The sequence below is a fragment of the Scleropages formosus genome, chromosome 4, assembly GCF_900964775.1.
Source record: "Scleropages formosus chromosome 4, fSclFor1.1, whole genome shotgun sequence".
Lineage (NCBI taxonomy): Eukaryota > Metazoa > Chordata > Actinopteri > Osteoglossiformes > Osteoglossidae > Scleropages > Scleropages formosus.
This window is the reverse complement of record NC_041809.1, coordinates 23,409,048-23,435,589: the sequence shown is the minus strand read 5'-3', so window position 1 is coordinate 23,435,589 and position 26,542 is coordinate 23,409,048. Positions and strand designations below refer to the sequence as shown.

Here is a 26,542-nt window from a genome sequence, read left to right as displayed (position 1 = left end):
CGTCACCCACAGCATTCTGTGGGATGCCGTGTCTCTGGTTACCACTACCTTGGGTACATGACAGTCAGCCCCAACCAGATTCTGCTTAACTGCGGAGCCCAATTAAACATTTGCGAACAGGCAAATGTTTAAACCTGTACAAATGTCATGGTAACTTTGAATGTTTCTTTTTATTTGTTTATTTTTTGGGGGGAAAAATAACATTTAGAATTATCTTGTCACTTCTAACCTTTCAACCTTTGCTGTCTGTTTGTGCCTTTTGACTTCTTTCTTTCTTTTTTCCTTTTTGTGTGTTGGCAGTGGTGTTTGACATGATGATCAGACTTTCTCTTTCCTGCAGAGCGTGAGAAAGGTCTGGATCAGGATTGGCTGTCATGTCTGCCATTTGGCACTTAAAGAGACTTCAGCAAGTACTGGTTCTGTCCCCCCAAGTGCTGTTGTAGCTCTGCCTAGTTCAAATCGGAATGGTACCGTCCTGGGTTTGGGACTGTAGCTCGAAATCAGCAGCGTTCCTTATGACCCAGTGCTGTCTAGGCCGATGCCATTCTTCACACTTTACCCCAAAGTGTGATGATACAAGTACAGCCACAACTTCCTGACCCTGACAGGGGATGTTCCATGGTGGAATATCCATGATCAGGCAGCCGAGCAGTACCGTTAGGGGGCTTCCATTTCATGCCTCATCCCAGCATTTCTGTGGAATGCCTATCACAGCACTCACAGGGTCGCTCAATGCATCCCCTCTTATCAACATATTCACTGTTGCCTTTGCTGGGCATCTTCTGGGTATCTGCATTACTCACCAGAACCATCATTCCAGGAGGGCTTGTTTAATTGAGAAAAAATATTGAGTGAATGTAAAAAAAAGTCAGCACAAAAATGAAAAGAGAAAGAAGGTGAAAGAGCCAGAGGTCCATGGGACAGGTAATGCTGTGTGACTGTTTAGTGCCAAGGAAAGAGTTCTGCTTGTTACCGTGACTACGATACGGCAGCCTTATCCCTTGCAGTCACACTGAAATGGCATTATTATGTATTGACCTGCTAATTGCTTTTTTGTAGTTCCTGAATTGGTTCTTGGTGAGCAGAAGGCTAACAATGTCAATGGTGTAGGCTTACCTGCATTTTTGTGTGTTTACTACAATCCCACTTCCACCCCATCTTACCTTCCCTCCTTCAGCTGCCACTACCTTGTACCAGCTCACCCATGCCATACTATCCCAAAGGAAGGGCTTACACAGGAAATGTGACAGTCTCACCTAAGGCACCATCTCAGTGCAGTTACAGCAATACAAAAAACCCTCATTGCCCGTTTAAAGCACAGTCGGGACTTCAGATGAACTTCCCTCAACTCAGTTCATCCTACTGTGTACGAGAACTACATGTCCTGTTCTTCACAGACCAGCAGAAGTGTTACACTTTTTTAACCTGCAAAACATTTCATTATATATATATGTGTGTGTAAGGGGGGGCACGGTGGCGCAGGGGGTTGGACCGGGTCCTGCTCTCGGGTGGGTCTGGGGTTCAAGTCCCGCTTGGGGTGCCTTGTGATGGACTGGTGTCCCGTCCTGGGTGTGTCCCCTCCCCCCTCAGTCTTACGTCCTGAGTTGCCGGGTTAGGCTCCGGTTCCCTGCGACCCCGTATGGGACAGGCGGTTCAGAAAGTGTGTGTGTATTTGTGTATATATCTATGTGTGTGTGTGTATTTGAAATTCTCTTGACAGTAGTTATTCCTTCTTTTAATAAACTAGATAATAGTATACATTTCTGCACAGCTATTTCTCATATTCTTGGCTGATTTTGCAGAAAATCATACATTAAATAGATGTTTCTGAGTAGCTTCTTCAGCTCATTCTTCATCAAATGCTAAGAAGATGTGTGTTAGGCACACAAGACCTTTTTCCATCAGGTGTGAATATGACAGTTCTCATACACAGTGCAATGACTAGAGTTGGGGGAAGTTCACCTGAAGTCCCAACTGTGCTTTAAGCTGGCGATGAGTTTTTTTTAATTCTACGTTTGAAACGTCACTAAAGCCAAAAATGAAAAGATCTTCTGGCCCAAAGCAGGACTAAAAACTGAGTTCTCCTTACTGCCACAGTAACCCTGACATAAACAAATGTGTTTGTGGGACTCTCTTCATAGAGATATGACCTCGATTCATCGAATTCACCTCCATTTGTGCCACAAACCATCAAGTCATGGAAAGACTGCATTTTTCTCAGTGGGGGGAAAAATGACATTTGAAGCTGACTGCAATAATATGTTTTTCCTGTAAACCAGCACCGCTCCTGTGTTTTCTTTATCTAACCATGTAACGATGCTGCTGTTGTAACAGGATCAGAGCTGATGCCCAAAGCTCTCTCCACCAGAATAGTTGGAGGGATCTGGTGGTTTTTTACACTAATAATAATATCATCCTACACGGCCAATCTGGCTGCCTTCCTCACGGTTGAGAGGATGGACTCACCGATTGACTCTGCGGACGATTTGGCAAAGCAGACCAAAATCGAATATGGTGCCGTGAGGGATGGATCCACTATGACCTTCTTCAAGGTAAGAGCTCACTCCTGTCTCTGGTTAACAGTGTCCTGCAAGCTGTATCATGCATATAAACGTTGAAATGGATGAAGGGCAAGTTCACAGGGCACGATCAGTCTGTCTGATACAGAGGCCTGTCAGACTGTACGTCAAGTGCATTATTGTTCTCAGCATTTATATTCTCCTACTTATCAATATTCTAGCTCTAAAATGTTCTGTTGAGCCAGATAAAGAAGCTACATATTGCATTCTTTTTTGAAAAATAGCTGAAATCTTTTTCTATTTAAACGCAGGATACCGATACCAATACAAATATTAACGAATTAAAATAATTTAGGTCACGTATTGAAATATGTTTCCCTGCAATCAAAAAGATAACAAGACTTTGCGAATTATGAATTTACGGTAATACAGAAATGTAATTCTCCGAGTCCGGAGCTGTTAAATTGGATTTTGCTAAGTGCATAAATAAAGTATTTTGAAATACACACACACACACACACACACATTTTCAGGTCCCATACAGGGTATTTTTTTTTAAATCTATTTTTGTTTCTTTTGTAAATTCCCACTGGGTCTTTTCAGCCCCTCTTCAGTTTAGTTGCCTACAGTTTCGACAGTAATGCTGTTGGCCAACCAGGACACATTCTGCCTCTGCAAAAACAGTTGCCGTGATAACCAAGCAATTCCACTGTCAAAGTGTTTCTTCTGCAGTGCTGACATCTTTTTGATGGGGAGAGAATGAAAGATCGCTTTAATCTGCACAAGGGAGTGTGTCTGTGTGTGTGTGTGTGTGTGTGTGTGTGTGTGTGTGTGTGTGTGTGTGTGTGTGTGTATTCGTGCATGGATTCAGTCATGACAGGCTATTCCCTCCCTCCAACCCCCATCATTCCATCAGTACTGAAACCTGGTAGGGCTTTATCAGCAGAGATTGCCAAGCATGATTACTTGTTCCTGTGTCTCAAAGAACAGGGACCCTGAATGTACTGAACAAATTGAATCAGCTGAGAGATTTGTGCACAGCTGTCCCATTTCATGCCACAGAGAATGAGGAAATCTCTCTCTATAAACAAGAACCCAACTACCCTATATCCATCTATGTTTGTGCATCTTTGTACCCATGTGAAGGGTCAGTTATGCATCAATTTATAAATTTTTAATTTAACCAAAGTATTTGATCAAAAGAATAAAATATGAAAGCACACTTCTGCAGAAGCGCATGATGTATACCATTAGTCTAAGTGATATCGCTGTTTGAATCCCCTGTTCACTGAATGACACATCCGTCATTAATGACAATAATGAAAATCCATGTTTCTTTTTTGTGACTTTCAGAAATCCAAAATCTCCACATATGAGAAGATGTGGGCCTTCATGAGCGGTAGGAAAAACACGGCCCTGGTCAAAAACAACCGTGAAGGCATTCAGAGGGTTCTTACCACGGATTACGCGCTTCTCATGGAGTCCACCAGCATAGAGTACATTAGCCAGAGGAACTGCAATCTCACCCAGATTGGGGGATTGATAGACTCCAAAGGCTATGGTGTTGGGACTCCAATTGGTAAGCCACTAGAAAAGCCTAGATTGGCTAGAAGATCGTAGATGATGTTGTGACAAGAAACTAGATGATGACATAAAATTGAACTGCAGAAGTTTTTGTTCTAAAGCGCGTGCGAACAATGTCCAAATGGCAATGCAAGGCTGTGTCTTATATCTATATTCTCCATTTGAAAGCCACCTTATGTCTGTTGCTGTCTTTCTGAAAAGAAATGCAGTTCTTCTGCTCCATCAGTTTCATGAGTTGTTTTTGTTTTGTTCTGGAAGATTGGTAGACAACTCTGGCCCTCAAGGACAGCATGGTCTACAGGTTTTAATTAGTAATTAATTTACTCCTGCAGCATTGGAGAGCTGATTTACTATCCGAACTATGACTTTAATTAAGCAGAAGTGAATGAGAATAAAAAGTAGCTGTGGTTACCCTCAAAGAATGGAGTCTCCTACACCTGAATGTTGATCTTAGGTTAAGCTGTGCTTTTACTGCACTTCTCTCCTTAGGCTCACCCTACAGAGACAAGGTGACTATCGCCATCTTGCAGCTACAGGAGGAGGGCAAGCTGCACATGATGAAAGAGAAGTGGTGGCGTGGCAACGGCTGCCCTGAGGAGGACAACAAGGAGGCCAGTGCCTTGGGGGTTGAGAACATTGGTGGCATCTTCATTGTACTGGCAGCTGGCTTGGTTCTCTCTGTGTTTGTGGCTATTGGGGAGTTTGTGTACAAATCCAGGAAAAACACGGACATGGAGGAGGTGAGTGAGAGCCAGTACGCATGGCATAGTAAATGCTGAATCTGTAATGGAATCTCTCAACCGAAGTTGTGCCCATCAGGCCTTTTGAAATGGTGGGCATTTAAGGATACACACATTCCAATATCTGTACAATGTATAAGAGTGAAAAGAATTTGTTGATGTAAATGACATGATTTTTAGGAAAAATTTATTTGATTTTGTATAATGAACAAGATTCAGCTGTCCTTTTGAGTGTGAAGAACTACATTGTTTCTAACAGACAAGTACTGTTACAAATTTGTAGTCTTGCTAAGTTGCAATGTTGTAATCATCTGTGTCTTGTATACAGTTTGACTGTGATTTAGTCGCTGCTAATCAGAACACAAATTGTCCTTGGCCATAACCGAAGATTTTATAGGTCACCTTAATGGAATTTTTGCACACCAATATATGTTGTATGTTGTCATGGCAGCATGCACATGGTCAGGAAAAGCAGAGGTCTCCAGGAAGGATTTTGCTTCAATGAAATGTTCTAGTAATCTGTAAACCCATGATTTAGACCAGCAATGGATGTCCAATGAAGAAGACATTTTCCTGATCAGAATAAATGAGCCAAAGAATATTGTAACTTCTTAGTTGTACACCCCGACTGAAAAATTTATGTAGAAGATGCAATGTACTGTTCCATAGAAATCATGCATTTTGATCTGTGGTGTCACCTGTCCATAGCTGGTGCTCTTTTTATTGCTTATTCAAAACACCTAAGAACAACCAAGCCAGAAAGGCATAATCCACCATGACACTGTCACATTCTTTATGGAGATTAATTTTTTCTACTTACATAATGTTGTTTTTGTGGCTGATGCTGTTTGAAATGCATGTGATCTTCTCCTGTCAAAGATTATGGGCTGGCTTTGTGAGTTCATCATGCTTGCCTTTATGATTTGCTTACATGTGAGTATTGTTTATTTATGGTCATGACTTCCTCTTCTGTCGTTCATTTCCGCATGCAAGGCCTTTTGTTTCTTTTATGGAGTGCAATCACGACCGTTGCAAAGACACCCCTCCATATCCAGCTCGGACACATCTTCTCTGTCATCGGATTTAGAGTGTGGGAAGCTCCTCCGAGAAGATCTCATCCGTTCTCCATGCTAATGCTCACACAGTGTAGTTGTTAAAGTCGTAAGGTGTGTCTGCAGCCAAGCTCCACCCAACCCTGTCCAACCTTATCCCAGGCTTAGCTCCTTGCTGTGAACCCTGCCTTACTGTTCTCTCCCACTAGTTTCCCTGAAATGCCAGTCAGGTTTTGCTAAAATTTTAATGAGCTCCTAAAATCTAAATACTCAGGCCAGAGAATTATTTAAATGAATCAAACAAAAATCTGCTTTTAAGTATGTGTCTGCAGGGACCAATTTAAGGGCGTGGTTAGGTTCACATGTACAAAATGCCTCTTTTATAATTTGTTTTGCCTCACAGTAAATGATGGCAATAAATCTCAAGGTGTCAACCAACTATAGAAAACTGTATTAAATAATTACACTCAACATGTATTTTTAAAATCTTGCCTGTCAATTTTGAAAGCTGATAGTTTTGTATAAAATAACCTCTCAGTCTAAATGCTAATTAGAATTTAGTAAAGACAGCCCTACAATGTCAATGGTTAACATATAATAATGCTTTAGAGACCTCTTCTCCCTTTTCCACTCCAGTCATCCTGCGCAATAAAATAAAGACCATCTATGTTTTCAATGACCTTACAATTTTACTGCCAATAACATGTCAAATTTATCTGTAAAACATAACCCTTTCTTGGCGACTGGCAGTCAACCCCAGATTTTTTGGGTAGAAAGCACAAGTAATGATGTTATAGTGTAAACAAGTAGTAAAGCAGTAGTACCAGCTTTCTAACTTTTATCTGAAACAGTGAAAGATATAATGCAAAGACAACCCAAAACAGTGCCAATATTGACCATAAACCATAATTTTCGGGATAAACTCAATGAGTGTGTAGATTAATGCTGGCAGTTGGTTACAAAATAGTGACCAAAAAAAAATATTTTTTTAAAACTACGACTGGATTTGATGTTATACCTGAACCATAATCCTAAACTGAAGTTATTTTTGCATTTTGTAAAGTGTGGTAATACTCAATAATTCTTAGAAACCTAAATGATAAGAGACTGGAGAAATAATGCTTGAAAATTGTCTACAATGTCAAATAATATACATTACAAGTCACTTCAAATGTCCTTTAAAATAGTTTCTTTGAGAAATCAGTAGAAATAAAATATTTGTGTAGTACCAAAAAAAATTAGTGATCTTAGAGTGATATGTCATTACTTAAAGGGCTCTTCAGATAAGTGTAAATTGAAGAGTAAAAAATGTTATTTTAGTTGTCTATAAAATTGGCAAGAATTATACTTAAAAATGCATTGAACTAAGTTACTACAAAAAAAAAAATATCAGTTTGTGCCATGTGTAGTTTAACTTGTACAAAAAAAGAAAGGACAACATCTGTCATCCTAGCGAGGCTTTTATCGAGGCTTGGTTGTGGCAGTATTCTGAATTGGCATGTCAGCATCCCTTTGAAGGCCTCCCAAGGTCTGCCTGTGGACGTGGATCATCACTGCCATCAGGGTCACGGTGAGTATCAACCTGCATGTGATGATTCTGAAACGCAAGGCAGTCCCTGTGAAACTCGCAAAGGGCAGAGCCCCATGAGCCGGTGGTAGCTGACTCCCAGGAGGAATGTGGAATTTTCCTCCTGGTTGGTTAAGAAATTTTTAAATAATCAAAAAAAAAATGAATAAATAAATGAAATGTGGTCAATTAATTTCAAATCCCCAAGCATTTGATAAGCCTTTCTTGTTTGACAGTTTTAATTAATGTGTTCTACAATTAATTAGTTAAAAACAAAAGCCAAACAATAGATGAAAATGCTCCCAGCAAGTTGTTCGCCGACTGTCGGATGCAACAAAAATCGTAATTTAATTGCAATCCTGTTGTTATGAGGTTCCAGTCAGCCCCCCTGGATGTCTTACCACATCCTCAAAAAACTCAATTTACACTCGTAGAAGAATACCCTTTAAGGTTCATTTTAGTCCAGTAGACATGCTGTCGCTGGACCTAAAATAAAGAACCCTTGTCCCCTCTCTTGTCTCTTACAACACTTGAGTTCAGTGCTGAAAGGGAGCCATGATTTGAAATTGAAAAGTGGCTGAAGTATCTTCTTTTCAGGCATATATCATCATAAAAGAGAGCATCTTGTTTCTGTGCTGAAAAGTGCCTTTGGCATGTGTGGATTATAAATCATTACATCTACCGTTTACAGAGGAATACTGTATGTATGCGCTGGTCTCTTCTTCTATACAAATCTAGGCTCAAAAGATGTTTTTTCACACATTACAATTACAAAAAAAATCAATTACAATTCTCCTTCTGCATGATTCCAGACACTTCATTTCGACCATGTTTTTTCCTTCAAACATGCATCAACTTTAGTTATCCCAAGTCATCATTAGTTTTGCTACTGTTGATGTTTTTATTGCTGACGTTGTAGGCCACAAGAGAAACTGAAGCTGTATGTTCTAGGACCTAAACTCACTAAAGCTGCTGTGTTCTTTTTGACAGTGTATTTCTTTTAGTGCTGTAATGGAAGAAATCGGCATCTCGCTTAGGTGTCACAACGCAATAAAGAGAAAGTCGCGCACCAAGGGAAGACTAGGAAGGTCGAGCGTTTGGCTCTACCATCCGAAACGCATTCTGAGGAAAGATACTATGGCATAGACAGTGGAAGCACTGGTGCAGGTGGCATTTTTCTTTATGGACTTGGTATTTGTCTTTCTGGTATCTTCTTGTACATTTTTCTTCTTTTTGATTTTTGTTTACAACACTGTCTTGGAGCATACAGAATGTGCCATTTGTGTACGTGGTTTTAACTTTGCAATGACATCGTGAGCAGATGTTTTTGTGATGAACAAATGAGTAGCCGAAATATGAACATTTGGAGACCCCCTGTCCAGTATATTTTGTGTGAATCCTGACATTTCCTGTGCTGTTGTCTTGTTTGAAAATTAAATATGTTTACAAACTTTTTTCCACCACTTTTCTTTTGTAAGCTTTTATGTTAAAATCTAAAGTCTTTTGGTCTAGTTTTAAAGTACTTTCATATGAGGCATGTACATTTAACACGTGTTGTAATTTAATTTATTGTGACACCAGTGATGCAGACAACTGTTCCGTATCTTCGACTGCTGCACTGGGTTCCGCACTCTGCTGAAATGGAAGGAAGTTTTCTATTTTATTCAGAACATCAAAGAAGCCAAAGAGAAATGTTTGCCGTGGTGGATGCAGATTATCAGATGGCTGCGCAGTGGCCGTAGGTGTTCTACTTACATCTCTAAGATGTGCAAAATTCTTCTGAACCTCACAACATGCCTGTGCAACCTCAGAGGAGTAACTTTTGGGTTGAGGTGTACCTGAGGTGGAAAATGAGCTGCGTTGTGTATTGTGTTCCTCTAAACCTCATTCATTATTATTTATTTCCTGACTAGTATTTTTACCCCAAATATAAAATAAATAATATACTTTAAAATAAGTATTTTCAGCAATTCATGCTAAGTACCTTGCTCAAGGTGCTACAACAGTGGATTGAATTAAGGCTTGAACCAGCAACCTGGACATTACAAATTTATGGCATTAACTAGAAGAGCACTTGCTGGTCCCATCTACTGTCCTCCTGTTTTACAGGTAACTACTTGGTCACACATTGAACAAATCAACATGACCCATGACAATGTCAAGAGAAGACCGATCCTTGCTGTTCTTTGAATTCTCTAGATAACTGTCATTCCAATATTGGTTGTTCCTTTCAGAGACTAAGCAATAGTTAGCCTGCTTTGGCATAACTGTTCCTTATTGTAAATTGTGGATCCTGTATGCTCCAAAATCCATGATATCCATGTATCCAAAATCAGACACATGTTGTAATTGGTTCAAATTCATAATTGAACAAAATATTTGAAATGGGAATTATTTCAGGTTGGAAACAATATCCTTTCAGAGCTTTGCCCAGTTGAAAAAAATTGAACGAAAAAACAGTTGAGGCACCATGCTAGCTCAACGCTTCTGCCATTGTGCCATAGAGGTCATACAACAGATACACAAGAGTTCCCTCACGAAAATTGTGTGTTTATAACATACGTATGTGTTAAAACAGTGCAATCTAAGAAATTAATAATCTGTCCAGCCAATTTTAATAACCACTTGTCCCGTGCAGGGCCACGGTGAACCAGAGCCTATTCCAGAAGCATTGGGCATAAGGCTGAAGGGGGTTCACCCTGGACAGGATGCCAGCCCTTTACAGAGTAGTTGTACACCCATTCACACACTAAGGGCAGTTTAGCATGAGAAATTCATCTGAATTACATGTCATTGGACTGTGGGAGGAAACATGAGGACAGCAGCCAAAGTGCACACAGACTGAGGAAGGATCAAACCTGTGTTCCTCTTCCACCACCGAAATGCTGCGATGCAGCAGTGCCACTCAATGGGCCACCATGCCACCCGCATGAATACATCTTTGCTGTGTGTGGGCACAATTACATCTCAAAACTGGCAATGATTAAAATATTTCTTCTGTACACACAAAAACCTTGGTGCAATGAAATGGATTCAAAATGGATTCTTCAGCTCTGTGATCTCAGAGCCTCCATACATTCTTCTGTAACAGGCTTACCCTGCTGTGAAATCCAGAACACTTCAAATTTGGCAGCAAAAATTAAAATGCTGCAGCCACCACACAACAAGAAGTGTAATAGAGGAGTCAGGTGTCTGTCTTACAGCTCAGTTGACTTTGGGAAAAGTTCACATCCTGGGAAAGTTTTTCTGGAAGGGATGTAGAATCATTCATAAGTCCAGACAGAGCCTGTGAGCATTTAATTAAAAAACGTGTTTGAATAGAATAGAATAGCCTTACTGAGTATTCACCTCTGTTCCACTGTGCATATCAATGGTGCTGAGCTATGACATGCAGCATGACATGCCTGGCCCCAAGAGTAAGAACTGTTCAAAAACGTGCATATTAAAGTCAGTTTGATTTAATATGGCCAATTAAGAGAAGGTCACCAGTGCTTCATTAAAGCTCGTTCGGTAGAGGAACACGACCTGTATGCGGCAGCCACTTCCATGACAGATTGCTCTTTGTTTGGTGTTTGATTTCCCATTGACTGCAACCACAAATAGAAGGTCATAGCAGGCTCTTTTGTTTTGGCGTTCTTGACAATACAGAAAGAGAACAAGAGCACTGAAAGGCATTTCCTGGTAAATCAAAATCACTTGTTATAAACTGTTCACATGAATTATGTCCAGTGTGCACAGATAAACAGTTATTCTTGATATATACTTATAACTCTAACTTGATCTCAACAAACCCCAAAAAATTAAATTTCTTTGTATTGATGAAGTATTGATGTTTTAATCCCCAGCCCTTTTATGAGGTCAATGATATTTGTCTCTTTCCACCTACAAATAATGCCTCGGACCAGGCTTGGTCTCATCATTGGTCAGTTGCTACAGACATAGCCAGTCAAAGTCTGCCTTGACTTCTGACCATTCAAGTCTTGCGGTGTATTCGTGGTATTATGGCTTAGATTCAGTAATCCAGGCAATAGGATATTGGCCTTTCCCGAGTGTATTATCTATGTCATTATGTGGTTCATAATGGCTGCAATCCTTCATTATAACTTTTAGCTGTACAGTGACCACTGGCCCTGTGCAGTCAGGACAACAGGAGGCTGAAGCCATTCTAATGACCAGGACCACAGTCATTTGTTGTATCGAAGATGTGTCCCTTTTTGCATCTACCATCTTGCAACCCTGTACGTCCCCCCTCCAACTCCTCATTCGCTGCACCCTATAGATCACAGGACACAGAGAGGGACAAATTGTAGGAGACTGAAATGTTTGTTAGGCTTGTGAATGACTCATGGCTGAGGTGTGCCGAACACCTCTGAAGGAAGACAAGAGAAAACAGAATGAGGTATCTGGGCTGCAACAGATTGTCAAGATTTTACTTTTGTGGCTGATGATGGCATAGCTCAAACCCCTCTCTTTTTCTAAACTTGGTTTTAGGCTGAATCTGAAGCTCAGTTGATCTATCACCATCAGGTGTGGCACGAAGACTTCGCTGGTACCCTCTCCCACTTGCCTGATTACCCGCAGTTCTGGCAGATGTTTCAGGCATGTGAGCCCCATTTTTGACCTTCCCTTTCTGCTTCCTGCCTTTGTCTACAATGTATAAATGAGGGGTGCTGAAACCGGAGGGTGGGAGTCAGATGACCTGAGCAGCAGGACTTCTGACATCAACATCTCCAGCGGCTGGTATCTACCCAGCCCACACAGAGACATGTGGAAGGCCTATTAACTAAATCTCCACAAGATGTATTAGGGTAAAATTAAGCCAAGTCTAGCTAGTCTATGAGACATAAGAAATTCTGAGTGCCAAAGGAAAGGGTGAAAGAGACATTGTTTTTTGAGCACCATCACATTATTTACCTCTTTAATTTTTGATCAATAAGATGTTCAAATAACTGTAAAACTGAAAGACCTGCTTACTAACTGTGAAAGAAAACACTTTTTAGGTCAAGTTAGGTCAGCCTTTGATGTACAGCAGATTTGATGTAGATTTCGATGTAGATTCTTAATATCTCCAGGGGCAAGTGTTACTAAGATAAATAAATATAAAAGGAATAAAATGCACAGTCTTGACTGAAAAAGGAGAAACAGTTCCTGTTATGTCTTGCGAAATTACCTTTTTAAATTCATTACCGACTGTAACCCTAGAACCCATCTGTAAACCACGTAGCACAGGACCAAAAACATTTTCACATAAATTCAGTCTGATGCCAGCATAGGGAATAGGAGAAAAAGATGGGGTAAACGTTGAAGGAGGCTTTTTGGTAATCTTGTGTTGTAATTACAGCTTAAGGTTTTGGCTTTTTTGATTAATTCTGAGATTGGTTCTGAACCCCAGTAATTCTGTTTGCTGGTCTTTAATCTCCCAGCTCTGCAATCTTAATGAAAACTGTATGCAGGGAATTTTTTTAATTCCTCACTGAACGAGGTCATGGATTATGGGCCTGTGACCTTGTATTCTTACTCCCCCACACTATCATTTCTTTCACGATGAAAAGTATCACTTACTCAGTATCTATGAAACATAAATGTTTCCTTTATGCATCAGACTGTTATAAATATATTTGCAATACCTCTAATTGCATACTGAAAACTGCCAAATCACCTATTCTATTTTCCATTCATGTTCTGATTGCAATGGAGAATGATATTTTTCACCATCAGGGCATTTTCCGTGGAATTACATTTCACCAGGATAGAACTATTGTGACTGCTGACCTGCAGAAAACTTCATCTACTTTTTGTGGGGGATATTCTGATAACAGTCTGCGCAGTGATTTGAGGCTTGTTTCAATGGCCTCATAAAATGCCAACTGCACTAAGTGAGTATTTATTTCATAAAAACAAAAGGTCTTGCAGTGTACATCATTGCACATCCAGTTGTGTCATACACATTAAGGGGAAACTTGGATTTTTCCTTTGTAAAACTACAAACTCATTGAAATTTTCTGTGCCTGCCTTCTCCTCGGCTAGGGTTTCCTGTTGTATTTGTTATGCAAAACGAAGTATTGCTGTACAGTACATATAGTGGGGAGCCAAAATGTTGGAAAAATCACATGACTGAAAATTCTAAACTCTATTTGATTTCTTATTCTGCATTCATGTAACTATGTTTGGAGACTGCCAAAGGATGCCATCATCCCACATCTCCTGTTGGTGGGTCTGAAATGGGTTCAGTGAACAGCCATTCTGTGAGAACCAGTGCTGTGAAAACATTTTTTGCCCAAAGCTCCTCCATTTCAAGACGATAATACTACATAACCTGGGGTAGAGGTAGCATAATGGTTACAGTCATCACCTTCCAACCAAAGGACATGCCTATGAATTCCCGCTCTAGCTTTACTTTACCCTGGATAGCTTGAGTAAAAATTATCCAGCTGTATAAATGTTTGGAAGTGGCTTAAAATAAGGAAATCTATTACTGCAAAGTCACTTTGGAGAAAAGCATCATCTAAATGAACGAATAACTTCCCCACCTTTGGCTCATTGTATTTATAATTGGTCTCGTAAACACTAGGATGAAGCCAGAGACCCTCTATGATCTTCCCACTTATCAGATCTAAGAATCACTGAAATTTTGTGGAGTGCATAACATGAAATATATTTCTTCATCTCTTTGTCTCTCAAAGAATAAGAGGTTTTCTTCTTAAAGAATGCTCCAGTGACGACAGAATACTTTGGTACTTGCATAACAGCAATACAAGAAGGTGTGTTAAACATACACTAGGCTCATGTCACATAACAATTTCCCATGAGAGAAGGTCCATGATCCAGTACAGCATTTGAAAGCACCACACTTTTATGACCACCCACTGTTAGGATGAAGTCACCAATCTTTACATTGAAATGCCCAGCTGTGTTTAATAATGGGACCCAATGTAGGACAGTGACACCCAAAAGTGGAAGGAGGATTATGATATAAACTGTCAAAATCCAGATAAGAGGATTTTGGCTGACACAAAAATGTTAATAATGCTCCTGCTTTAGAACCAGTTTAGAGAGTTTGAAAAAACTGACCTTCTTCATAAGCTAATCGAGTCCAGCATGCTCATAAGGGATTTAAGGGAGTATAGGGATATATTATATAGCTCATAAGGGCGTATATTACATACTGTATAATATATAATTATAAACTGTGTATTCTGGTTATGCAGTTGGATTTCCCCTCTTGAGTTTCATATGAGAAAATAGAAGTCATTCATGGCACAGTCTACCACTCTCATGCCCTTTCTGACCACTTCTGTTCCCTATTACCATCTTATTTATCTCAGAAGGTCAGCTGCTCAAATTTTAACCCACCAGTTATTCAGCTGGACATGGAATCATTATTATTTCCAGCTGCCTTATTGTAGCTAGTCATCTTTTTGTGTAAATATTTATTTTTCCCCCAAGTGTAGAGCTTTGAGAATTGTTTACTTAATATATGAATATGGAATTTTTTCTGCATTAACCCCTTTAGACTGCTCTTCAATTATTGTATGAAATAGAATTTATTCAAAAAAACAATGTTTAATTGCAATATATTTCTCATGTTATTTAGTGACTTTAGTGGGTTTTTTTTAATTCCTGTATTACTATAGTAATAGTGTGAATTGTTGTTTAAACATGATGCTCCAGGTATATGATCGATAACACTGTCCTGAGTTCTTACCTTATCTGGGTAAATGGGACTCTTTATCTTGACTCTCACTAATAGAGATTATCTAAGGCAAGATGTGAAGTTATAATGGTGAGTGTGGCAACTTCAGTGCCTAGTGATAAATATCTGTCCATTTGTGTGAACCTTCTCCAGGAGGCATTACCTCCAATGCCTTTTCCTTGTTAATAAGCTGAAAATAAGAAATGTCTGTGGTTATGATTATAGCCCAGAAAATACTGTATATACAGTAAATATTCAAAAAAATATGGAAAAACTATACTGTGGCCTGCAATAACAAATAAGTGGATTCATAGTTTCCAGGCCGCTTGGCTTATTTGCTAGATAAATACATAGTGTACATTTGTCCGTCAGGTGTTGTGTGTTACGTGATTTGAAACTGTGAAATGGTAAAATATTTCATTCGCTATATCATTGTTTCATTCCCATTCTACACAGTATGCAACTCTGGTGTCATTCAAGGACAACCAACTGTACCAAAGGCAAAGGGTTTTTTTTTTTGTCCACTCAGTACAATCTCAAATGGAAACATGCAGGATACAAATTTATCAGAGCATATCATGCGCTGTAAAAAGGGAACCAACATTACCTGTCTCAGAAACCACACGAAACACCTTCAGACTTGTGTAATATAATGGGTTTATCGCTTAGAGAAATATCAAGATAAGGTGTCAATAAACACATCGGCATCTTACATCATTTTATACCATATACCGTATACCATATACCCTATATCATTTTGCCTTATGTGTCTAGCATAAAAAGCACATAAAGCAGGAGTGGCCATCTCCAGTTATTGTACGACAGTCAAGAAGTCCTGGAGTTTTTGGAACATATTTTTTAATGTAATTTCTGATATTGAAACTTTAATGAAATGTCTTTAAGTGAAGCAACTGGAAGCTGAGGTTGAGCGGAAAAAGACACATTCGAATTAGACAGCTAGAATTTAACTATCTCAGAGAGGTTCATGAAAACCACACCCTTTTACAATGGTACAAAGGAACGGCTCAGTCACAAAGTTCATTTTTACACACATTGCAGTGCAAAATATATAAAAACAACATTTTGATTTCCAGGGGAAAGTGAGTTAGATGTTTCGCTTCATACAGAGAGTTGCTCAGAAGAAGGACAGCATTGTCGAGCATTTTGGATGGGAAAGGAGAAAGCGAAACAGCCTCCTCTGCAGGAGAAGCTCCAAGATGCTGTCACAGATTAAAGGGGAAAAGAGGTTTAGTAAATGAACCACCATCATTTTATATTCCATATTTGTAGTCCTCATTCTGTGCTCTGAGACATGTAAAAATATGCAGTGTGAAGAATTAAGGCATGTGAACAAATTTTGAGAGCAGATGGATAATCGTTTTAACTGTCTACATTCTCTCATTTCCATATCATATAAATAGCACTCATGATGAGAATAGGCTACAGTGATTTATTAATTTTACAAATAGATCTCTTAGATTTGGTCCATGTGTTCAGGTAAAAAAAATATATTGCTGATACTTCAGAAACCATTCAAATGGAAGACTCATTCTTGAAGTTTTATTACATTTGTGACACATTGGCCTGTGTTGCTTAAACTTAAAAAAAAATGGAAACACCAGATAAATCTGAAACTTCCCAGTCAAGCAGTTGCATTTCTAATATTTCTTAATAAGTTACAACTTCTATAATTAAGGCTGAGCCAAGCAATTCACAGTACAGAAAAGACTGACATGATACATGTTAATTTTCTGTCCAAAATCTGTAACATGTACATATCAGAGAATGCATTAGTAGAGTAGAAAACCTCTAACCCCTAGACTATCTTGGGTGGCAGGTACCATATTGGTTAAAGCTGCCACCTTCGGACTTGCAGGTTTCAATCCCATGTCCTTCTGGAGTGCCTATAAACAATGTTTTTACAGCACTACTCAAAAGTTAGGATACACTTGTTCACAGAAGGGTTTCTCATCATTTTATACATTTTAGAATAAAAGTGAAGACTTGAAAAGTAAGGAAAAACACACATGAAATTATGTAGTGACCAAAAACATTTTATATTACATTTGAGACTCTAGTTACCATTTGCCTTGATGAGATCTTTTCACACTTTTGGCATTATCTTAGCCAACGTTATGCGGTGGTCTCCAGCATGCTCGTCCAACAGTCTTGAGGAAGTTCATACTATGCTGAGCACTTGTTGGCTGCTTTTCCTTCACTCTCTGTTCCACCTCATTCCAAAACATCTCTGTTAGGCTTAGGACGGCTGACATTTTCCAACTTTAAATTTCACTGAAGGTCTAAATAAAAATGACATCTTGGGGGGGCATAACAAAAAATACATATATTTTAATTTCAAATTTTTGTTTTGGCAAAGGGGGGGCTGTGGTGGCGCAGTGGGCTTGGCCTGCTCCGGCACTCTGGTGGGTCTGGGTTTCAAGTCCCGCTTGGGATGCCTTGGGACGGACTGGCATCCTGTTCTTGGGTGTGTGTGTCCCCCACCCTGTGCCCTGCGCCACCAGGCTAGGCTCCAGCCTGCCGCGACCCTGCTCAGGACAAGTGTGTGTGTGTGTGTGTGTGTGTGTGTGTTTTGGCAAGAAACTGCCAAACTGGGACAGCAGGTAGTGTAGTGGTTAGTGCTACTGATTTTTGGACCCAAAGATTGCAGGTTGGAATCTTACCTCTGGCTTAAGTACCTGTGAACAAGGTACTTACCCTGAATTGCTCCAGTAAAATAACTCAGCTGTGTAAATGGGCAAATAACTGCAAGTAGCTTAACATTGCAAGTCCTTTTGGAGAAAAGTGTCAGCTAAATGAATAAATGTAATGTAAATTCATACATAGACATTAACTTCATGTAGGCTCCAGTTCACTGTAACTCTGCTCAGAACAAGCAGTTATTAAAATCAGATAGATGGCATCAAGTTCATTATTTATATATGTCTTAGAAATAAATTGCAAGCAAGACCAAAATGTTGATTAGGAAAAGCAAATTAAAACAGGTGTGTCCAAACTTTGGACTGGTACTGTACCCTGAAGTGCTCCAGTAAAAATGACCCAACTGTATAAATGGGGCAAGTAATTGTAAGTAGCTTTGGAGGACAGTGAATTTCCCTGCAGGGACTAATAAGATCCTGTCCTGCTCAGTCACTCTTTCTAGTGCTTTCAAACACTTTCACTAGAGGGCAGTATGTATTTCAAAGCTATTTTATATAACAGAAGCCTGGAAACTTCTGCAGACATGTAAAGCTCCTGAACAAATCACATTGTCTGCCTAAGAGATCAAAGATTTTCAGGCTGACATTTTTTTAGACAACAAACTATTGGAGTCTCCAGGAAAGTTCCCATAAAAAAGAAAAAAAAAAAAAAAACAGATCCTGTTGGTACAAAGAGGACATCTGATTAATGTAGGTTAAATAAATTCAGATAATAAGACTCCGGTAAAGGTGGCCACAGTTCCCCGGGGTGGAGTAACAGTAATCTAACATGGTGTTTATGGTTTGAGCTCTGGACCTGTTGGAGTAACTTTCTTGAGCTTTTGCTCAGCACTTTTCTACAACTAAGTGTGTAAAATGCCTTATAGACATGGCAGACCCTTGAAGACGCTCTGGTTGTGAGCATAGTCAGATAAAAACATAAATATTAGCAAAATTAATCCAAAACACAGCCTTATATCCTGTGTTACTTAGCTTTAGTACCATTATATATAGCTGCATTATTACATATGCATTACATTAGTGCATTACATTTTTATCACGCTGGGAATATACAGCATTGTGGCAGTTCCTCTTAATTTGGAAACCTAAATGTAAAGTTTTACACCGGTCTGTCATAAACCTATCAGTCCCACAAAGCTTCCTATAAAGGACCTTTGCTTATCAACAACACAGTGTTTCATGTATTTTCAAATATCAAAACAGCTATTACAATAAAGCTTTTTGTCACGGGGGGGGCGCGGCAGACTTGTCCGGATCCTGCTCTCTGGCAGGTCCGACATTCAAGTTCCACTTGGGGTGCTTTGTGATGGACTGGCGTCCCGTCCTGGGTGTGTACCCTCCCCCTCCAGCCTTGTTCCCTGTGTTGCCGGGTTAGACTCTGGTTCGCCCGAACCCCGCTCGAGACAAGCGGCTTCAGCCAGTGTGTGTCTGTGTTTTTGTCATGGCTGAGAAAGAAAGTCACACAAATGTAATGTTGAAAGAGATCAGAATAAGATTTAATGCATTTGACAGTAAAGAGAGGTTGCAGGGTTAAGTCAACACAGGAAAATGTGCAAAAATAACTGGCTAGCACAGCCAAAGGTTGCAGGCTTTACTCTGGTGTTTGAGACAACAGTCACGTGGTTTACACCCTTGGTGCTGTGCCTCCAGTCCAGTGGTCAACGGAAATACAGTCAGAGCCAAGGCACACTTTGACTTTGAGAAAGTCCAGCATTTAATAGTTTGTTTGGTTTGGTCTCTCCGCTACAAGTTTAGGCATTGTAGACATTTTAAGGGATGCTGAGAACTCTTGAACTGGAATCATAATCATTTATTAATATATTAGGACTAGATTGCTCTGCAACACCATGCTGCACATAATATCTATACATATTAAAGTAACTCTGTATCTAAATATTCAATAAGTTTTCTTCCCAGAAACAAATGTGCTTTATGATTTTGTCTGCAGAATAAGCATTTGGAAGACTTATTGTAACATTTTTGGTCTGTGCAAGCTGAAGTTTTGGTTGATAGAAATGCTTAAATTTCAGCACCCAAAAGTTTAATTATACAGTACAAGAGAATCCCCTCCTTATACAAGAGAATTATCATCTTAAAAACCAGAACAGAATATACAAAATACAAAACATATTTCAAGCAGTTTTAAAAAGTGCTCAACCGTTCAACATCCCCTCCCCTCAGAATTTAAGTCTGATTCTTACACAGCCCTTTGCATTTCCAATGTAAAAAGCCTCACAGTTTCAGCTGACATGCACTGTTGAATAAGGCATACTTAAACAAACAGCCCCCACCCAGATTGCCCCATGCCTGGCCCAGTCACTACAGAGACACACTGAACATATAAGAGAAGTACTCAGGAAGCCAGGTATGCTGTTCCTTTGTTAAAAATTAGATTTTGTTGTTCTCTTCTGAATGGTGAGTCACTAGGTCACAAACTATTCAGCTGTAATGGCTTCCTTCAAAAATTCTTATTGGATCTTTTGTCATTCAGATTGGCTCTGATGAGGGCAGATATTGCATACACCCATGTCACCAGGTGAAGCAATATCTTAACTTGCTGAGGTATCTATTAGACCTGAGGCTGAGAATTTGAAACACATCCCACTGATAGGGGATCATGCTTTACCCTGATTACCATGTTCAGCAAGTATGATTTCAGTAATAAATGATCAGTGTTCACCTGTGTACAGATTTCACTTTCCCCCTAGATAACTAACCCAGATTTTACCTACGATGAACCATCAACTCTCTCCTCAATCTTTACATGACTTGCAGCATGATAAAGAATCATATTTGCAGAGAACTGATCAAAGTCTTGCTATATTTGAATGATAGTGTATGTACCTGACCCTAGGCTTACCACAATAAACTCTACAAGAGTGATGTCATCCATGTGAGTCTCTGAATAAATGACATAAGACTTGACAAGGAATGTATGCTGTCAACATTTAAACAGAACAAAGCAGGACTGCCACTTATGCAGAATAACAGGATAAGATTCCTGACTGCTGCAGAGAAAAGACGTACAGATATTGTACCCGAGTAGTGACTGAATGTATTGTGTTAATACACCATAATACTTCTGACTGTAAACGCTGATAGCAGAAATATACACATAAAAATGTGTCGGCATTACTATATCAATATGATCATTTACACAGAAGTCTTTTTAAAAGGCAAATGGAGTTGTGTGCTCATTGATCTATAGTGCACGTGCTGCTTGCATCCACAACAACATGTGAGTTAGCACTGGGGTTGTCACGCTCCTTCGGAGGCCTATCTGCCAACCTTCTGAGGGCTGTCGCTTCACTGGGTCTTAATGGGAGTGTGGCACAAGGGACTTTGTGAGTCTCTCCAGTCAGATGGTACCCACGGGAGTCGGTCATTGGCACTGTGAGTGGGGTGTCCGCAGTGGAGCAAGCAGAGCTTGGATATATGTTTTCTTGGGCTCGATCATGGAGACTGGGACTTGATGAATGTGAGGGTCGCTGTGTGACAAGAGCTGACAATGGGCAGTCAGGGGAGGAGTACTTAGCAAGCATCTGCAGCTGGTCTGGTTGTAGCTTGGCCTCACTGCACATCCACTGGCACAGGTCTGACAGACTCTGCCGTGTCTTGAGCTTCAGCTTGTTGAGAAGATTCTGCTCCTGAAGGAGTTTCTCCTTCTCCGTCCTCTGTGGACCAACAAATGTACACACAAATGAGCAAAGAAGGGAAGATGGCGGGTTTAGTTATTCAGTTAGTGACTTGAAGGCCGGATAGTTTTGCGGAAATTACTCATTTCCACTCCACTTAAAGTGTAATTTAACAGATGACATTGTGGGACAAAAACACAGAAAGCTATTTAAAGTACATCAATGTGAAACAACTGAAAGGAAGGACTTGCTCGCACCAGCTTGTCAATCTCATACTCCAGGTTGTGGATGCAGTCTAGTTTCCTCTTGCGACAACGCTGGGCAGCAATTCGGTTCTTACTTCGGCGTCGCACATCGTGCACAAAGTCCAGCTGCTCCTGGGTTAGCGGGTGCTGTTTCAGCAATTGCTGGAAGTCATTGCGGTTCAAGGCGGCAATTTGCTCTACTGAGAAGGGCAGCTGCACCTATGAAAGGGGAAGGGGGGGCAAATACAAACTTGCACAAAACGACAGAGGTGCCAGGAAAATGAGCGATATGAGCATGTGCAGGTGTTTTCAGGTCACTGCACACAGCCACCAAAAAAAAAAAAAAAAGTCAGCTTGACCACAGACGTGAACAGAAATAAATGAAACCAAGAGGTCCTGGAGGTCCCTAAATAATTAATTACTTTAACTTGAAGGTAAAACATTGCACCTTACCTCACATACTCTTTCACTGGTACAAGATTCACTCTCTCCTTCAGTATCAAATTCAGAGTCCTCCCCTGACTGGACACATGAGCTGTAGGAGCTTTTCTCCAGCAATGCCTCACGGCTTGGGACCTCCCTCTTCCCCGGTTCCAGTTCTGGGAGAAAAGGACAGCCTTCCTTGCTGGAGTCCTGGTGCAGGGGCAACAGGCAGGGGATGTTTGCACATTTGTTTGCTGCAGAACGCTCAGTCTGAAAAGACAGATCCTGCCAGAAGCCCCTGGCCAGATGTTCAGCTACTTCCCTTTCCACAGTGCTCCTCCTACCTTCTCCTTCCCAGTCCCTCTTGGTCAGACTATAGGGAAAGCCATAGCACAAAGGTTGATAATCTGATTCAAGCCTAGGCAGGGGCATAAATCTGCACCCCTCAAAGGGTCCCACTGGACAGCCCTTGCGTTGTACGTCTTCTGCCTCCACAGGCTGGTTGCACGCTAAATGCTGTGACTCCATGAATCCCAAAGAATTTGGGTTCCCTGGGAGAGATGGCACACAAGGGAGGCAGCTGGACACCATGACAACCTTCTCACAAGTCACCTGGGCCAAATTTGATTTACTACTGCAACAGTGGCTCCCAGCCTGATCTGTGCTATCACTGCTGGCACGTGGTGTGGCGGGGGAGACACTGCCCTTGCTGGACAGCCCTGGGCAGATCTGCTCCTTTATCGGTGTTTTGCAGTTGTCCACACATGGGATGGAATAATCTGTCTGCTTGCTCTTCTCCTGGCAGACAAGGCTGCAGCTTCTCAATATATCTGCCTGGGCTTTAGCTTCTTGACATGAAGCTTTATCACCCTTATGTTTTTGGAGGCCATCTAAAGACTGGTTGTTTTTACGCTCCTCTTCTTCATTATCATTGTCTTCACCATCATCCAAGTTGATGCTGGATTTGCTCACAGATGATTTTTCCATGCAGCATTTGCTTTTCCAGCGAGACTTCCTGTGGACTGTCGGTGTGCTTTTGCTGCTATCAAAGAATTTTGGGATTAGGAACTCGAAGCAGGCTTTGTCCAGGTTCCGGAAGCCCAGGAAGATTGCACAGTTGCGAATCTCAAGAATGTTTTCTTTGGTAAAGAGCAGTTTTGCAGTGTAAGCAAACTGAAGTAAGGGATCAAAGCCTGCAACTGTTACCTAGGAAGAAATTAGAGAAATCAGAAAAGACCACAGTCACAACATGAGCTCACAGCAACTTTCAGGTGCTCACCGCACTTAGCAGTATGACACTGCTGAGCAAACAAACATGCCATATGTGGTCATACACCACATTAAATATCATGTTTATACTACAGCTAAATTTTCTAAACAATACAATTTTAGATTAAGAGTTATAAAATATAGTCATTCCCCTGTGCCTGAGATTAGCCCAATACCTGAAGCCCCAACATTACACGAGCAGTAGTACACACCTCGCTGGGAAGTGAGATCACTAGACCGTGTCCCACATGATTCGTGACTCTCGCATGGAAGTAGTCACTGCAGGAAGCCAGCACGGAGCGATGGGCGCGGAAGCTCCTGTTTTCCACAACCACCGTCAGATCACACAAGATGTCTTTCTGCCTTTGCTCATCCAAACACTGGAGCACATGTGAGCTGTGCACCGAGGACTGGAATGTAAACATGGAAGTCCTGGAGCTCTCAAAAGACATTGTGTGGGATGTCTGCTGAATTAAAAAAACCAGACAAAAACAATTAATTGCTGATTTTTTTGTCTTCTCGTCCATAAAGCCAATGACTGATTATACATGCAACAGTACATTGGAGGAATGGAATAGATACAAGTATATTCTGTTGATATAATGCACTGTGATGCTGATGTAATACACTTTTTGTACTATTTGCTGATGTAAGTTGTTTTTGGAAAAAAGTATCTGCTAAATGAGTAAATGTAAATGATAGAAACAGACTACAAACTAAAGTGGACTCTGTCCTGCCAGTTAGACTGGATTCTCTGGAGGAAGAAGTGAAGGAAAGGTCACTAAACAAACTCTGAGCCATCACAGACAGTTACTCTCACCCTCCCCGTGACACCTGGGACACACCCAGGACGGGATGCCAGTCTGTCACAAGGCACACCAAGGAGGTCTCGAACCCCAGATCCCCCCAGAGAGCAGGCACAGGCCAAACCTGCTGTACCACCTATGGTTAAATCACTGCGAAGGTAATTAGCTACTCATCCATCATCAGTAACTGCTTGCCAAATTCACCACCATGCCACCCAAGTTGGTTATCCAAGCTTGTAAGTCACCGTGTCAACTAAATAAAAGTTAGTAATAAAAGGACCAATGTTCCAGTACATACTAAGCCTTCAATGAATGTTGACAAGGAAAGAAATACAGCAAATTATGTGTTCCATGTAGTAGTAATGGATATAGTCCTAATAACATGGAATGTAGTCAGCATCTTGTTCTCTTGCATAGAGGCTGCTTACCGTAAAAAGTTAAGCACTCAAATATTTTACTGTTGAGATACAATAAATGTTGTACTTGTTTGTACTTATTGCAATGGACCGTGGTGGCGGCGCAGTGAGCTTGGCTGGGTCCTGCTCTCTGGTGGGTGTGGGGTTCGAGTCCCGCTTGGGGTGCCTTGTGACAGACTGGTGTCCTGTTCTGGTGTATGTCCCCTCCCCTTATAGCCTTGCGCCCTGTCTTGCTGGGTTAGGCTCCGGTTCGCCACGACCCCCCTCGGGACAAGTGACTGTGTGAGTGTTTTGGACACAAGGCCATCACTAGAAGGGTGAGCAGTGGCGACAATTCTAGAGGCCCACACCTGTAGGGGAACAAACACAGCAGAGGGACAAACAATCACCAGTAGGGGGACCCACAAGCAAATTATGTAATTACGGTATAGCAGGGATGTCCTTCAAGAACGGACCCCACCCCACCCTACACATCCTCAAAACTTTTCCCAGTTCGCGAACTCTTTCGGCCGAAGTTCAGCGATTATATACAATTTCCATAATTCTGTCAGGAACGGGAGTCGACACCCATTTAAACACGTTCCCTCTGACCGGTTAGAATAAGGGAAACGGGTTGCCAAACACTTAGTGACATATTTCCTGAGAGAAGTTTGCTATGCTGTCAAGCAGCGCTTCGCAGAGAGCGAGCGCGCGCGCGCGCGCGCTGCTGACTCACGCGCTCGTGCTGATAAAGGATGACCCAGCACTTTCCGGCGCTTCTCCCTTCTCCCTTCTCTTAGTTCCCCAAAATAAGTCGCGCGGCCACCGGGGCCGATTGCAGCAGCTCCCCAGTGCGCTCAGCCATGACACTGTTGCACAATAGCGAAGTACACAACAACTTAAGTTACCGCAACATGATAAGAAACTTAAAGGTGGTCCCTACGGAGGTTTGTTTTAAAAAAAAAAAAAAAAAAAAAAACTATCGATATATGAAAAATTAATTATGTTCTGTGTTTATGCAGAACAAAATTATAATAATTTTTACAAATATATATTATCAAGATAGTACATTAGACATACCTTCTAATATTGTGTGTAACTCCACCAAGTAGTATTTTTGTTTTTTTAGTTTTTTCTCCGCCAGCAGTTGAAAACCTGCCCCGGTTAGCGGTGATAATGATATCATCATCATGTCTTTTTTGTCCGTCAATCAGGTAACATAATATATTTGTATGGATACCGACATTAATTAAATACAAATATTTGTCACTGTACGAACCCGCGGCGTGTCTCGTCTCATATCTGCTCTAAGTTGTCAGGTTGAGTTCCTGCGGACATTAATTAAATCATCTTTTTACTCAGCAATGTGATGTCCAGTTCTAGTTGATCCGTAGGGCACGACAGCTTCTCGGTTCTCCGGTGTGACACTGCGACAGCTGTTAGATCTCCAAAACCCACGCGTGTCGTCGGCATTCTGATCGTCGCAGTTCCTTAATGTCATGTTCACTAACTCAGCTGAGAGTGTTAAGCCTGTTGGACGAGGCTGAAAACTTCAAACGAACAACAACAACTCTCTCTGTTCGCCAGAATATAGATTCTCTTCTCAAATTCTAGCCTATTCATGAACTGAGAAAATAGTACACAAACCTGTCATATGACTCCAAGGAAAGTAGAATCCAATGTGTCTTTTTTTTTTTTTTTTTTTTTTTTTTACCAATCCCGCCCGTGCTCTACAGTGTAAACATCGCTGTTTGCCTACAGTACTTAGTACAATAAAGCTCCGATTGGCTGCAGCCGTTTTTCCCCCAGGTGAAATCACGTGACCGAACCCAACCCCTCCTCTTCCCGCCTATCGAAATGGTATCCTAGTCGCTATTGGTCGAGCGTACTGTCACTC

General features: G+C 40.9%; 2 protein-coding genes across 7 annotated transcripts in view; one reads left to right on the top strand and one right to left on the bottom strand.

Annotated features, from left to right (window-relative positions):
• Positions 1-8,608, top strand: part of grik1a (glutamate receptor, ionotropic, kainate 1a) — a 34,880-nt gene extending 26,272 nt beyond the window's left edge. Inside the window, exons 14-17 of the mRNA XM_018755387.1 lie at positions 2,335-2,552; positions 3,873-4,098; positions 4,593-4,843; positions 8,453-8,608. Coding sequence (XP_018610903.1) covers positions 2,335-2,552; positions 3,873-4,098; positions 4,593-4,843; positions 8,453-8,608 — 851 coding nt within the window. The remainder of the gene's footprint in view (positions 1-2,334; positions 2,553-3,872; positions 4,099-4,592; positions 4,844-8,452) is intronic.
• Positions 8,609-20,156: 11,548 nt separating this feature from the next.
• Positions 20,157-26,466, bottom strand: bach1b (BTB and CNC homology 1, basic leucine zipper transcription factor 1 b). Of its 6 annotated transcripts, none has more exons than XM_018755392.2 (5): positions 26,293-26,466; positions 23,657-23,911; positions 22,206-23,381; positions 21,765-21,971; positions 20,157-21,546 (listed from the first exon to the last, which is right to left on the bottom strand). In XM_018755392.2, exons 2-5 carry the CDS (start codon positions 23,894-23,896, stop codon positions 21,067-21,069), a joined length of 2,103 nt encoding a protein of 700 aa, XP_018610908.1. In that variant the 5' UTR covers positions 23,897-23,911; positions 26,293-26,466; the 3' UTR covers positions 20,157-21,066. The 6 variants fall into 6 exon arrangements, with proteins under 6 accessions (XP_018610908.1, XP_018610909.1, XP_018610905.1 ...); XM_018755393.2 differs by having other exon boundaries at positions 23,657-23,908; XM_018755389.2 differs by lacking the exon at positions 26,293-26,466 and adding an exon at positions 24,679-24,842.
• Positions 26,467-26,542: the final 76 nt, after the last annotated feature.

Coding starts and splice junctions, on each gene's coding strand:
- bach1b (XM_018755388.2), bottom strand. CDS start 23,971: ATGGACGAGAAGACAAAAAAATCAGCAATTAATTGTTTTTGTCTGGTT. Junction 23,382..23,656: donor TGATCTCACTTCCCAGCGAG/GTGTGTACTACT, acceptor ATTTCTTCCTAG/GTAACAGTTGCAGGCTTTGA. Junction 21,972..22,205: donor CCAGTGAAAGAGTATGTGAG/GTAAGGTGCAAT, acceptor CCCCTTTCATAG/GTGCAGCTGCCCTTCTCAGT.